Source organism: Dermacentor albipictus, chromosome 1 (genome assembly GCF_038994185.2).
Source record: "Dermacentor albipictus isolate Rhodes 1998 colony chromosome 1, USDA_Dalb.pri_finalv2, whole genome shotgun sequence".
Lineage (NCBI taxonomy): Eukaryota > Metazoa > Arthropoda > Arachnida > Ixodida > Ixodidae > Dermacentor > Dermacentor albipictus.
This window is the reverse complement of record NC_091821.1, coordinates 270,222,845-270,238,110: the sequence shown is the minus strand read 5'-3', so window position 1 is coordinate 270,238,110 and position 15,266 is coordinate 270,222,845. Positions and strand designations below refer to the sequence as shown.

At 46.6% G+C, this 15,266-nt stretch overlaps 1 protein-coding gene across 9 annotated transcripts in view; it reads left to right on the top strand.

Moving 5' to 3' along the window:
- The window catches only part of RhoBTB (Rho-related BTB domain containing), a 296,605-nt gene that overhangs the window by 197,285 nt on the left and 84,054 nt on the right, over nucleotides 1–15,266 (top strand). For all 9 annotated transcript variants that reach the window (XM_065449522.1, XM_065449518.1, XM_065449492.1 and 6 more), the window contains one exon: nucleotides 9,183–9,387. In XM_065449522.1, the coding sequence (XP_065305594.1) occupies nucleotides 9,183–9,387 (205 nt within the window). The remainder of the gene's footprint in view (nucleotides 1–9,182; nucleotides 9,388–15,266) is intronic.

The following is a 15,266-nucleotide window of genomic DNA, read 5'->3' as shown; positions in this document are numbered from 1 at the left end:
CAGCCGCAGCGCCTTCGCTTGTATATGTAATTAATCGCGCCCAAAACGAGTCAAAACTTGCCTATACGAAGTTGAAATGCACAAGCTTCAACCCTCACTAGCCGTGCACATGAAGTTTGAGCCGATGTACATCTTCTTCAGGGAAGATTAGGCCTGGCACAATCGAGTTCGTGCACGCGCTAAAAGCCTGCCTGAACTGAAAAGTAAGCAGTTGTGATGAAGCAAACTGACTTTATAGTTCAGTTCTGGCCTTAACGATTTGCAATCAACTACTTTTCATTTTGCACGACGCGTACACAATAAGCAGCAAGCGGCGAAACGGCGCTCTGCCAACATCTGTACGTCACCGTACCCATAGGCTACCGGTCGCATTTGCTACGTATAGGTGATTGGGTCTGTAAATGTTGTTATGCTGTTGTCATGCACTGTTCACCTCTGCGTCAAACGGGAAGCAATAGACGGTGCATTCGATAAAGCAGCATAAACAACCCTCTCGCTCAGTTATACCAACGGTGTCAGCGACGGCATCCGTCTATTCGCGAGAGAACAAGACGGCCTGTAAATGAGTGCTTATGCGCGCACATTTTTCTCTAATAATGCTTTATGGCACGCCCAGGCAGTATGTATGATGAAGTTAAAACGAGAATAAGTATTAAATTAACAGCCCATTATATTGGTATCTGGATCACAGTTGCCATTGTTCATGTGGTTTGGCCGCTCATATTGACTCATCTCAGAGTGGAACAACACGGCTCATATGCGCAGATATGTATATTTTGCTACGTTTTGACATTATTTCATATCAGCTATGCACCTTTCCCCCAATATCTGACGCTAACAAATATATATGTGGCTGTAGATATCGACGTGAATAAGTGCACCCCTTTGGTAAACCCGACGCGGAAGGCTTCGCTCGAAGACTTCTTGAATATGCGAAATGTCTAAAGAATGTGTTAAGAGAATACAACAAACGAGCTCCAAGTGCAGAAATCAGCTACAAGCTTCAAGGCAGCCGTGTCGGCACACGGAACTCAGTGTGCCTTTATCGGCTGCACTGTTTGCACAACAGCGCACTGAAGCCTCTCACCCAGTGGTCGGTGAGTGCTTCATGGCTTCCAGGAACGACATGCTGCCTCTGAGAAGCCATTAATAATTGTTTGCGATCCACGAAACGCACAATCGACGCGCACTCAACATGGGCGCAGGTACGCAAATCAACCGCTGAAAGCCCTGGCACCCTTCCAAAACGTTTCCAGCGGCGCGTGGCAAAGGGCAGAACAGGAAAACTAAGGAAGGCGGAATCCTCTTCGTTCCGCTTGCGTGCCTTTTTAAAACCACACATCCTTAGCGACGCTTACCTATCTAAGCTTTCCTCTACACCTGGATTTTCGTTAGAGAGTGCATGCATGCTATGAGCGTCCCCTTTGCAACGGGTGGTGGGTTGCGCCACCAAGCCCTTGTCATTATATTTCCTAACGTAATATATATTAATGGAAAGGAAAAAAGAAAACCCCCGATGCATTTCCACCACCAACCTTTCCGAACCCCTGTTGGGACTTGGGTTTTGTACGCCTCCGTTTTTCGTTTGCCTACTTTTCTTCCACCAATCTTCCAATCGCCTCTTACTAATCTCTGTCGCGGACATGTTTACTTGCCCCCTGCTCTCGCTGAACCCAAGGGTTTCAAGGAGCCCAGAGGTGCCTAAATCAACCGCTGGGCAGATATCTTCCCATTCTAATAAAACATGCTCCATCGTTTCCCTAGCGTTACCGCAGCAAACACATGCTTCTTCTTCTTTGTTTTATCTCGCTTTATAAGTGCGTGTTCTAAGGCAGCCTGATCTCGCTTCGAAAAGTAATGAGCTTCCCTTTAAGTTATCATAAATTGTTTCTTTCCTGGTTTCGTTTTTTCCTCTTAAGCAGTTACTCATGGCAGGTTTCTTTTCCATTGCCGCAACCCATGAGATTGTCTCAGCCTCTCTGACTTTCCGCTTGACGTTTTTGTTCCCATGTTACTCACCATACAGGTCGCATACTTGCTGGTGAGCTTCCTAGTTCTTTTCCTTCACTCTGAGTCAATGTTTTTTTTCCTGTACAAATACCTCAACACTCTCCCAGCCCACTTACTTTCTTCCATATTCCTCAGTCGTTCTTCATAATCAATTTTACTGTGAGCTTCCCTCACTTCAAAGCTTGTCCAGCCCATATCACCCTTCACAGCTTCATTTGTAGTCTTCCCGTGAGCACCCAATGCGAGGCGTCCCACTGACCGTTGTTGCCATTGAGGCCTGATTGTACCCTTGATTTCAAGCAAACAACGGCATTTTCAAATGTAAGTCCTGGAACCATTACACCTTTCCACATACACCGGAGCACCTCCTACCTATTGTAACCCCATAGCGCTCCGTGTTTCTGCATTTCTCTTCCCCTTGTTTTTTTTTGTGTGTTTCCATATATCTATTGCCATCATTTATCCATATACCAAGGTATCTATATTATTTTACCCAAGGTATTTCCTGGCCCTGTATTGACTTGACTGTCTGTTCACTGTTTTCATTAAATACGATAACACCCGATTTTCTTTAACGCTAAGTAAAGCACCTTGATAACTTGAAAGTACCGCCACTCTTTGAACTCTGCCGCCGCCGCGCGACCTTCTCGCCTCCTCCTCGCCCCTTGGCACCCTCCCCCACCCCCGCGGGAAGCGGTCTTGCGCCCGTTTTTTCTGCACGACGATTGGTCTCCCTGCCGTTGCCCTTGGAAACGCGTGGATCTTGTGTTTTCCTTGTATTTTTCTTTTCCGTCCGCGCCATTTTTCTCCTCAGCTCGGCTGGCTCGGTGTTTTAGCTCGGCGTAGCGAACGTTGTACGCTGTGTTTCCTGCTCTCTGAGCTAGCGCTATGCCGTACTGTTCGCATATAAGTGCAGCAAGAAGCCTGAATAGCCTGAATATAGAAGCCTGAACTGCCCTTCCACGCACACATGAGTGGGCGATGATTATAATTTGGTTTTCTCACGGACACAGGCAATGTGCAGGGTGTGTTCACATGATCGTGCGCACTTGCTGTTGATATCGACATCTAGGCGGGCCAGGAATCTTCGCTTTAATAGCGAATGTTTTAAATCCACCTCTCTGCGGTTTTGTTCTGTGCGGAGACATTTTCCGTTGGTTTAACACGAGTCGAAATCATTGCATCAATGCGCTTTGATTACGAAGATTCAGCAATCAGTCATGACTATGGTCATGATGCCGTAATGCAAGAAATATTCTGCAGGCAATAATGTTTAGCACTGCAACGTATTTCATCCTAATCCACCTTCATCCTCCTTCATCGACTTTAATCCTCCTTAATCCACCATAATCATCCTTCATCCAGCTTAGTCCACTTTAATCCTCTATAATGCACCTATAACCAGTGGCGTAGCTAGGTCGTCTAGCAACTGGGGCCCATAGGTCTTCTGTCACCCCCCCCCGGGTGTAGCCGACGGAAAGACGGGTGTGTTCAGACGTATATGACAACATCACCCCCCCCTCCCCCCACTGACCCCTTGCACCCGGGGCCCACGGCCCCCCGGCCCCCCCCTGTTGCTACGCCCCTGCCTATAACCACCTTCATCGACCTTAATCCGCCTTAATTCTCTTTATTCCTCCTTAATACAGCTAAATTCATCTTAATACAATCACTAATCAATGATTAACTTTGTTAATCAGTAATCATTTCTTATACACGGGCGGAGATGCTTTGGTTCGCTTCCGGCCTTCAATGGCTCACGTGATATTTCCTATACCTCAGAACGCGATCTTGAAACAGAGATCTAAGGCTTTCGCTTAATAAGCTACACGCAGAGGGATGCGCCACAAGCAATACTACTTCAGACGCAGAAAGTAAAAACATCTCATCATGTGGCAAAAAAAAAAAAATTGTGTGCAGTATCTAACTCGCCTCAAACTCCTTTTACATATATACCCCGTTCATATGGCTCTAGTAAAAAAACCAACTTCCTCATAAACGTTGCCTTCAGCTTGATCGATGCGGCTATCAGCATTTCTCAAAATTTTCAACACAACTGGGCCGTACAACTGTCCCAAAATAACGCGCCTCCATGGAATGCTGCGGCCCGTCCGCGGGAGCCGAGGAGAAAAGGCGAGGAGCATCGAGGAGGAAAGCGCCGCGGGGAGGAGAGTGTCGCTACTTTCAAATTATCAAGGGGTTTTAACGCTAAGTCTACGCAGGCGCACCCTAGCGTTGGGGGACGCAAACCGCCGGGTGTGCAAAAGAACCCAAAGGCCCACAGTGGAGTTTGCGTCCCCCAACGGTTGGATGCCGGCTTGCTTCCTCTTACCTAAATACGCTCTATTGACTCCATAGCGTTTCGGCTGCCCATCTTGTCAATACCGAAGTTGCCGATAGGTTATGAACGCGGCCCCAGCTTGCATTTTATTACGGACTGCGGCTTTTCCGCCTCTGAGCTCTATACGTCATCATCATCACCCACGGCGCGAGCTGCAAAGGAAGCGGTGCCAGCTGCGCTCGTAAAATGCATCCGTTCGCAGATGCTCCGCGCCCCGCCGGTGCTCTTCAGTCGCTGCTGAGAGCGCGTGCTTGTACAGGCAAGCCCGCTTTCGACATTGTTATCCCGCCACTGGGGAGGAGCGTCGATTTTCTTTTTGCGCTGTGTCTGTAGTTGCGCCGCTTTCTTCTAGAGCGCTGCTTTCATTTTTTTATTCTTATGTTTATAGGTGAATGAATGCATGACCACGATAAGCAGATGATGTGGCGAAGTTGCGATGGGCGCATATATACGTATATCGTGTGACGAAATGACGCCGTACGGAGACAAATAAATAGATGTATTTCGCACCGACAAGGACGAGCGTGTATGTGGAAGAGGAGGTCGTTTCGCTCTGGATGTTTACTGCGCCTTTGCAGCAGTGGATAGAGAAGCGCGGCCCGGCGGGCCAGCCATGCGGCGCGCCGAAGGAGGGTCGATGACCGGAAGCGGGTGAAAACAAGTGCGCGCCGCTCCGAGACTCGGGCCGCCCGGTCAGCTTTGGTCGTCGTCTTGGCCACCGCCCACGTTTCCACATCAGGCGGGGAGGGGGGGCTTACTTGTTGGCGCTGCCAATGTTTGACATGCCGGAGGAAATGTTTTCGTTCATAACGCGTTTACTTGTGTCTTCATGTAACGTGTACAAGCTGCACAAATCACGCGAAAAGTGCCGCGCGACTTTTGCGGGCTTTATTTAACGCTTGGACTTATGTAGCGCGTATTGGGCAACAGAAAGATGGATCTGGAATTGTCATGGTGGCCTACAATTGTCTGATTGACAATTTTGATCTGACTATAATATTCGAGAAGTTAATTACTGTGTAATTATGTAATTAGGCGAAATTATCGGACTTGCAACATTACGTTGGTTCTGTCCAGCTACGTAGCATTCACATATTTTTTAAATTTTGGCGCAAGTTACGTGGTGTGTGTGTGTATACATCATCATCAGCAGCAGCAGCCTGGTTACGCCCACTGCAGGGCAGAGGCCTCTCCCATACTTCTCCAACTACCCCGGCCATGTACTAATTGTGGCCATGTTGTCCCTGCAAACTTCTTAATCTCATCCGCCCACCTAACTTTCTGCCGCCCCTGCTACGCTTCCCTTCCCTTGGAATCCAGTCCGTAACCCTTAGTGACCATCGGTTATCTCCCCTCCTCATTACATGTCCTACCCACGCGCATTTCTTTTTCTTGGTTTCAACTAAGATGTCATTAACTCGCGTTTGTTCCCTCACCCAATCAGCTCTTTTCTTATCCCTTAACGTTACACCTATCATTCTTCTTTCCATAGCTCGTGGCGTCGTCCTCAATTTAAGTAGAACCCTTTTCGTAAGCCTCCAGGTTTCTACCCCGTACGTGAGTACCGGTAAGACACAGCTGTTATACACTTTTCTTGAGGGATAATGGCAGCCTGCTGTTCATGATCTGAGAATGCCTGCCAAACGCACCCCAGCCCATTCTTATTCTTCTGATCATTTCAGTCTCATGATCCGGATCCGCGGTCACTACCTGCCCTAAGTAGATGTATTCCCTTACCACTTCCAGTGCCTCGCTACCTATCGTAAACTGTTGTTCTCTTGCGAGACTGTTAAACATTATTTTAGTTTTCTGCAGATTAATTTTTAGATCCACCCTTCTGCGTTGCCTCTCCAGGTCAGTAAGCATGCATTGCAATTGGTCCCCTGAGTTACTTAGCAAGGCAATATCATCAGCGAATCGCAAGTTACTAAGGTATTCTCCATTAACTCTTATCCCCAATTCTTCCCAATCCAGGTCTCTGAATACCTCCTGTAAACACGCTGTGCATAGCATTGGAGAGATCGTATCTCCCTGCCTGACGCTTTGCTTTATTGGGGTTTTGTTGCTTTCTTTATGGAGGACTACGGTGGCTGTGGAGCCGCTATAGATATTTTTCAGTATATTTACATGCGGCTCGTCTACACCCTGATTCCGTAATGCCTCCATGACACAGAGCACACCAGAGCACACATTGCGCGATAACAATCGCGTCTGCAAAGTATTATATCGCTACGTGCCACGGAAAGATCTTAAATTTCAATCCGAACGCCGTTTGCATCTTTACTCACGGCCGCTGTGCTCCAAGCCGGTCGGTGACAGAATCGTGCCCCTGCGCCTACGTAATCGTGTCCGCAGTGTGACGTCGCTCGTGGTGAACACGTGACTTCGAGAATTATTCAAGACAACATCTGTTATCTGTGCGATCTGTTGCTTGAATTAATGAATTGGAAGTTTAGAGAAATAATAAAACACACAAACGGAATGTCTACGTGTTTTTTGCTTTACTTCGCACCGAAGCAAGAGAGATGTACTTCCGCTTCGTCTGCTTAATTGTTCCCACGGTCGTGCGGTCACGTGCGCAGGTACTGAAACTATGCCATTTTCTATTCTGTTCCAGCGCGTGATCACGCTCTGTGATCCGCTTGTTCTGCCTCCGTAATTGTGTAGCACTGAATAATACCGCTAGCCATGTGTCCTTGTGCACAGCGCGCAGAATCGTGCACTGGGCGAAACGGCTCCCGCGCAACGCCGCCAGCGAAAGTGCACGTCGCCGAAAAAAAAAAAAGCGAGGAGACAAAAAAAAAAGTGAAGGCGGGGCCCGTGACGTATGTATCACGCGATCCTCGAGATCCGGCATAGGAGAACGCACCGAAGGAATTTCTCTTGCGGAGGCGAGACGGGGCTAGTGGAGAGGGAGTGTCCCTATGCAGTGGAGCCCGACTGCTGAAATCATGGGTTTGCGGCAGTGAAATATTTCTATCTCGGCTATTAATGAGCCGACTTGAAACATTTTTGCGGCAGAGCGCTCCCCAGAGGACACGTAACATCTTCCAGCGTATAACCGAAATTTGCTATGGGGCCTGGTGAGGGGCCCCATGAGAAAGAGGGAGAGCCGCCAATCACCGACCGGACTCAATACAGATACTAAGTGACGTTGGCGTGAGCAAACGCCTGCCTACGATTTTAGCGGGCCTGTTTAAGCGGCCCCGCAATGTATCCTTTTGTACTGTCTTCTTTTCTTTCCTACTCCGTTGCCATGTAATAAACCGTGCAAGGTTCGCACTAGAAATTGTCTCGCCCCTGCCTGACCGCGATGATCTCCCGTACGCCTACGCGTCCTGCCGACAACGCCGCGCTACCCAGAAGTAAAACCGGTCGAGGTTCAAGTAACCGGCGTCGCAACAGTGGTCAATGTTCTCCTCGCAGCCGTAGACATTACATGCCAGTCCAATTAGTGCTGGATAAGCTTTTGTGAAGGCAACTCCCAACCACGACCGACACAAGAGACGCTTCGCGTCGGTGTAGTCCGGCCGGAGGTCCGAATTGCAGCGGAGGGTTTAGTCTGTGCAGTCTGGTGCGCTTTGTACGTGCGTGCTAGAATGCGAAGCTGTCTCGCAGCGTCTATCCTTGAGAGAGGAATGGAGACGCAGCGGTCTTCTTGGTTTGACGTCCGAGCTGCCGTATCTGCGTCATAATTTCCAATGGTACCGCAATGGCCATCGCGGTATTATTGAAAAAATATGTCGCGGCCTTTTTCTCTCAAGTGATGGATAAGTTGGATAAGTTCCATGATTTCGCACGTCAGTTCATCGTGAGGTCTGTGTCGAAGAAACAAGAAACAACTGTATATATATTGTAAGGCCGGCCTTGAATTGCAGAAGACTTCCAATTGGGACCTATTGGGACCAATTGACATATCGATCCCCTTAGTGAAAATTCCAATACAAGTTCCAATACAAATGTGCATGACCTTATAGTCTGCTACGACAACTTACAAGGTCAGGAAGCTTTATCTGTAGCAGTCCTAGTTCATGGTGAGCGTAATAGATATTTTTATTAGTCTATCGGCAAGCACCATCACATTGTGTAGGCACTAGTACAAATTACATATAGACTAATACGTGCACAATGAAAGTTTATATTGGGCTGATAAAAAACTAATAAAGAATTGCACTAGATCGACTGATGTAAAATCTTATCAGACTAATAAATTTAAAGTATTTAGAGGAAAGGCTAAGAGGGCGCTCTAACCAATATTTCGTACATCATATACAAGAATCTCATAGGCTGATACGACTATATATTGGAATTTTGGCTATACGTGAAGCGGGTCGATTCAGAAGTTGGACTGACCGTTCCGTTCCCATGCACATTTCGAAACAGGTTGGGCGAGTTGACCGACCCCTCGCAGATGGTTTGACCCAGTGTCATGTAAACGTCATGCCATATATGATGCCTGTCACGCCCGACTCGAACCGACTTTGCTGAGTTGGTGTAACTACACTCCTCACGCCTGCCCGTGTTCATCTCCGGACAGACTGGCTTCCACTACGTACAGGAGCAAGGGAAATCGGAGTGGCGTCGTGACGTATAGCGCGGCGACTAAATTCAGTCGCCTCCGCGTCTGCACTTTTGGTCTTGGCAATCACCGTTGAGCGCATACGTAATTAGAATTGACATAAATGTACGCGACATTACATACAAGGCCTGCAGTTGTTATTATCTTATCCGCCTAATAGTGGTCCTTTTTTTTTAATAGATCGAACATACATTTCTTTACGGTCCGTACTGCGCGTCTTTCAAGCCCGAAACTGTTTCCCTTCCTTCGCAGGCGGGAGGATTCATGGCCGTCCATGATGAACAATGAGCAGCCCAACCAGGAGCTCGTCAAGTGTGTCGTCGTGGGCGACACGGCGGTGGGCAAGACGCGGCTCATCTGTGCCCGTGCCTGTGACACGCGCGTCACGCTGTCCCAGCTGCTCACCACCCACATCCCGACTGTGTGGGCCATCGACCAGTACCGCATCTACAAGGAGGTATGTTTTCTCGTGTCAGGATGGTAATGCTTGGCTCGCGTGTTCTTCACATAATAGAGAGTTTTAGAATAGGGGCCCCAAAGAGCTTTGCGGGTGTTAGCGTTGGAGCATGCAGGAGTGAAGAGTTTTAGAATAGGGCTTTGCGTTTGCGGATAGCGTCTTGCGCTGACAGCGCCGCTACGGCGTAAAAGAAAAGCTATTCGAAATAAGTAAACAAAATATACCGTTTTATGATAGGAATAGTAATTTTGACTTGCGTGTATTCGCGTTTAATTACAGTTTAGAGGTTATTCTGTAAGCCGCAAACAATTAGTTGCGCTTAGTTTTGAGTAAACCAACTTTACGTGCCTTCACCAGCCAAGCTTAGCCGTTTTCAATCAAATCAAGTTTATTTCAACATACAACAGATGCTGAGGACCATGGACAAAAAGCCAGCAAGGCTTGACGTGGTCCATGGCCCCGTTTTACAGGCAGCAACAAATGCAACAAAGGATTAGCATGGTTAAATACAATAGTAATTGGAAAAATAGGACTTCCACACTAATAATTACGAAACATTAATCATGATAACTATGAGTAAGTGTAACGAAAACACAAAAAAAGTACGAAAACAACAGCTATTCATGAAATACATCACAAATACACAAGATATAATAAAACAAATGCAGCACTATGTACATCGTTATTACGACACAATATATAACATTATTTAATACAGTAACATATACAGAAGGATTCGATACGCACAATAAAAATAAAATGTTTATACAAGAATTGAGCCTGTTCAAAGAAGATTCATACGTCTATGTACATATTCGCATCTAGATATATGTTTATCGTAGCACAGAAGTAAGCATTACTTTATGTTTGCCTTGTTTAAATGGTAGGGTAGTCGAAAACGTAACATTTGATAAGTATAATTTGTTCTAGGCCTTGGTAGATCCCATATTTCAGAACTCCTTGTACTGACCGCCTTATGTTTTACTATTAAGTTGGAAATACGTTTTAGGGTGTCGTTGTTTCTTTTAATACTGGTCATATAGTTTCGTAGTAACATATCTTCATAAATGTTAGGCATTGACAGCAAATTAAGCTTTTCAAATAGAGGACTAGTATGTGTTAAGTAAGGTACATCGAGTATACAACGTACAGCCTTTTTCTGTATTCTATGCAGTGCATTGATATTAGACAGCGTTGTAGTGCCCCAGACTAGATGGCAATAGTTTATATGGGGTAATAACAGTGATTTGTACAAAATAAGTTTAATACTTTCTGGAAGAAAAAAACGCAACTTGCATAGTATTCCAGTCACTCGAGACAGCTTACCAATTACCAGTTCCACGTGGGCATTCCACGACAAATGTTGCTCAAATATAACTCCCAGACACTTAATAGAAGGAACAATAGGTAAAATAGAGTTGTTAAGCTGTAAAATGGTACCAGTGTCAATATTTCGATTTTTCGGCCTAAAAAGCACAGCCTTTGTTTTATTAACATTTATTGTTAGCGAGTTTGCGATACTCCAAGATGATAATTTTGACAGCACCTCGTTGGCTTTTATTATGAGATCTTCAGCATTTTTCTCTGTCACAAGAATTGTAATGTCGTCTGCATATGCAATAAATTTTACGTCTTTGTCAATAGTCACTAGATCATTAATATAGATACAAAAAAACAAGGGGCCCAAAATGCTGCCCTGTGGTACTCCTGCGATAAGTGGTTTCAAATCGGACGCGTAACTGTTTATAACTACGTGTTGCATGCGGTGTTGGAGATATGATTTTATTAACTTCAAAAAAAACGCCTCGGAAACCATAATAATTAAATTTTTTTAGTAGGGTAGCATGATTAATGCAGTCGAACGCCTTTGAGTAGTCGACAAAAATACCCAATGTACATAGCTGACGTTCGAAAGAATCTAGTATAATTTCCTTTTGTGTTAGAAGGGCAGTTTCAGTAGATTGACCTTTCGTAAATCCAAATTGCATGTTTGTTATTAATTTATGCTTAGTTGTAAAGGATGTAATGCGACTGTGAATTAATTTTTCCAGAGGTTTTGAAAAAATTGGCAAGATGGATATTGGTCTATAGTTAGTTAAATCGTTTTTATCGCCGCCCTTGTGTAACACTGTAACTTTAGCAACTTGGAGGCGTTTTGGAAAAGTACCATCTGACAAAACAAGGTTATAAATGTGTGTCAACGCCGGAGTGATGGCATCTAGTACGAACTTAGCAGGCCCAATTTCAAAACCATCGGCATCGCAACATTTACTATTTCTGATAGATAAGAAAGTGTCGATTATTTCTGTATCTGTCGTAGGAGTCAAAAATGCAGATTGGCTGTTTCTTGTAGTTAGATATTGCGAACAATTTGGATCGTGAGAACTCTTCGCTAAATTGGTAAAATACTTGTTGAAAGATTCGGCTAGTTCCTTTTCTGATATTGCATTGCCATTAATTGTAATTTCTCTAATAGTCTCATTACAACTGCTTCGTCCAAGAAGTGTGCTAATACGCTTCCAAACAATGTCTGTCTTTTTGATAACGTCAACATTAAATAAATTTTGTAGGTACATCCTTTTCTCGCGACGCAGAAGACTGTTTACTTTATTCCTTTGGACCCTAAATTGACGCAAGGTTTCTTCCGACCGCGCTGAAATAAAGTTATGAAATAAGATATTTTTTGTGCGTATTTCTTTTAAACACTGTTTCGTAACCCATGGCTTTCTACATTTACGCGCAGGCCTTTTAGGCCTTCGAGCCATAAAATCCACCATCGAATTCGGAATCAGCGGCGTCTAATGAATCAATCTTCATAACACATGCTAGTTGAGAGAAAGCGATAGGCGCAGTCACTTCTCCTAGCTTGCGAACTGCACGCGTTACTACGAATCGAACCCAGTTTGGTGCTAGGTTAGAGCCGTCGCTTCGGTGAGTGCCGCCATGTTTGCTGACGCAAAGCTTTTGGGGCCGCTATTTGGGCTCCCGTTAAATCGGTGAGATGGCGTTCCCAAGGCAAAACCCGAACGCAGTTCGCGTCTCGCGCATGCGCAGTGGCTTCGACGCTATTTTTTTGGGGCCCCTATTCTAAAACTCGCTAATTATACTGTGATATTACGCTACCGCGCGAACGCGCTCGTGCCGCTGCTCCCGCGTTCGTCGACGTCATTAATTAATAAGCACAAAGACGTAATAAATTTTACAGCGAATTACAGCGAAGCTGTTCAGGGATAGTACCCCTATAGGATCGTGTCCGTGTGTAGACACAAAACTCCCCATACGTGGGGCGATCCCGAAGATAGTGCTATGCCGGGGCAACCCGTGGCGGAAGTGAAGCAGAGTAAAGCTAAGGGCCCTCCTCACCAGGCCCCATTGCAAAATTTTGGTTATACGCTAGAAGTTGTTACGTGTCCTCTAAGGAGCGTTCTGCCGCAAATTGTTTTTCAAATCGGCTAATTAATAGCCGAGATAGAAATAGTTCAGTGCCCATGATTACCCATGATTTCAGGAGGCGAGTTTCGCTGCAAACATAGACGCTCTCTCCATTTGCCCCGTCTCACCTCCGCAAGCGCAGTTCCTTCCCTGCGTTCTCCCATCCCGTACCTCGAGGATCGCGTGACGCATACGTCACGGGCCCCGCCTTCGTTTTTTTTTCTCCTCGCTTTCTTTCGGCGCCGCGCACTTTCGATGACGCCGTCGTGCGCGAGCACGTTTCGCGCAGTGCACGATTTTGCGCGCTGTGCGCGAGGACAGCTGACCAGCGGCATGAGTCTGCTACGCGAATACCGAGGCAGACACAAGCGGATCACAGAGCATAATCCCGCGCAAAACACTGTAGAAAATGACATAGTTTTAGTGCCTGCGCGTGCAACTGCACGACGTGGGAACAAGCAGACGAAATGGAAGCACATCTCTCTTGCTCCAGTGCGTAGTAAAAAAAAAAGCTTGCAGACATTCGGTTTGTGTGTTTTATTATTTCTCTAAGATTTAATTCGCCTATTCAAGCAACAATACTACACAAATAACAGATGTTGCCTTGAATAATTCTAGAAGTCACGGGTCACCACGAGCGACGTCACAGCACAAACACGTGTACGTAGGCGCGCTATAGTAGGATATAACTTTAAAAAAAACAGCAGTTGGCGACCAAGGCACACGGACTGCGCGGGGTTGTGTTACTCCACTAGCCAATCACAGAAGCAAAAGAAGTCATCGTCATGCCACGTTTTCAAAATGGCCTCTGCTGTTTTTGAAGAGTCCTGTCATCGGCGGAAGCGACAAGGACAAAGTGTATGGAGTCTGAACATTTCACTCTTCAAAAGTCCACGGAACAATTCATTTCGCTGCTGAGTTCTTTTTACTCATGAAACTTCAATTCCAACTGAAGTAAAACTTGACAGTAAATAGTTGCAGCGAAACAAGCGTTTTATTCAAGTTCAATAAAAAAAAACTTGTAGGACGCTTAAGCTTCGCCTTCAAGAGTGGAACGCGATAGCGTTATCGCACCCCGTTCGCATCGCCCACTCATTCGCTCGGCATGCTCTTGAGTCCCACAAAGACGAAACGCGCGCCTGAGCAAGCGGAACGAATCAAAGAACTTGGTGTCTCGGAGGGAGAAACGATCTACGCGAGCCAAACGTCGTGATCGGCACGGACAGCCGGGCCGCGACGCGCCATGAAGGCAGACGCGATCATGGGGCTGACGCCTCGATGGGATCGTCCTCTATCTCGCTTGGGAGCACCACGCAGACGCATGACTCCTCGCCAGCAGCGCGGCACACATTGCAGGGGACGCTTTCCCACCAGACGCGCTACGGTGCAGCGATCACGTCAGAAAGCTGTTTCACATGGCGCGATTGGGGCGAAAGAAACCGTTCTGCCGCGTACCTTGAAAAGCGATTTTCGCTGACAGCTTTCGCATGCGTTTGCGGCAGCGCGATATCCGTCGCAGCGATGCGCAAGGTTGCCTCCTGCTCACGAAGTATCCATGCCTGCATAGTTAAATAAAGACAACATGGAAACTAGTCAAATATTCGAATTTTCCTATTTTTATTCGATAATAGAATAGGTACACCATTTTTAACGTTTAAAAGCATTGAGGCTTTACGACAGCTTACAGATACGGTGAGTGAGGCGCTGCACAACACCGCAAGTATGAGCGTGCGGTGGGGTGGTTCCGTTTAGTACACTATATAGTTTCGCTGTTGCTATGGAACCGCAACTTTTTTTCCTGGATAAGTATTTGCTTTTGCAGAATAACAAACTGCTGTTGAGTGTGCATGTATATAAGCAGCTGGCGCAATTTCTAGCGATGAAGTGGTTGACGACGGCGGCGATCAAGTGGGTACGTGCTTTATGCTGAAGCGGCGTCCTTCTCCCGACCTGGATACCGTGCAGCTTCTCCTTTCAAACGAATTGTGTAAGCGGAAGAAAAGAAAAATGTTAATGAAGCTCCTAAGCCGCAAACGCTGCTGGGTACGCCCTAAACATAGCTAGAACTGACGCGCGACATTGCTCCACAGCGCTACCAACGCGCGGTAAAACACACATTGCCCCTCCCACATCCCGCCGATCGCTGCGACTGAGCAACGTTGCGACCAACTTGTTGGAATCCAGTCGCGGAGAGCCTACGACGTCGTGGCGGTCGCTGAGCTACGGATTTCGCTGTGTCGCTGACTGAAAATCGCGCCCTTTGAAACAGCCTAGAGGCGTCCCGCATTAGACGCTGCACCTAGGAATCGCGCTGTGAGCGGAAAGAGGAGCCGCGTCGCCTAAGTACGAGGGTTCGAGAGACGCACCCTGGAAGTTGGAAGGGGAGAGGAGCGAGAAAACTTATTAAATGCAAGTGTATTGGGACATTCCCCGCACGGCCCCAACGC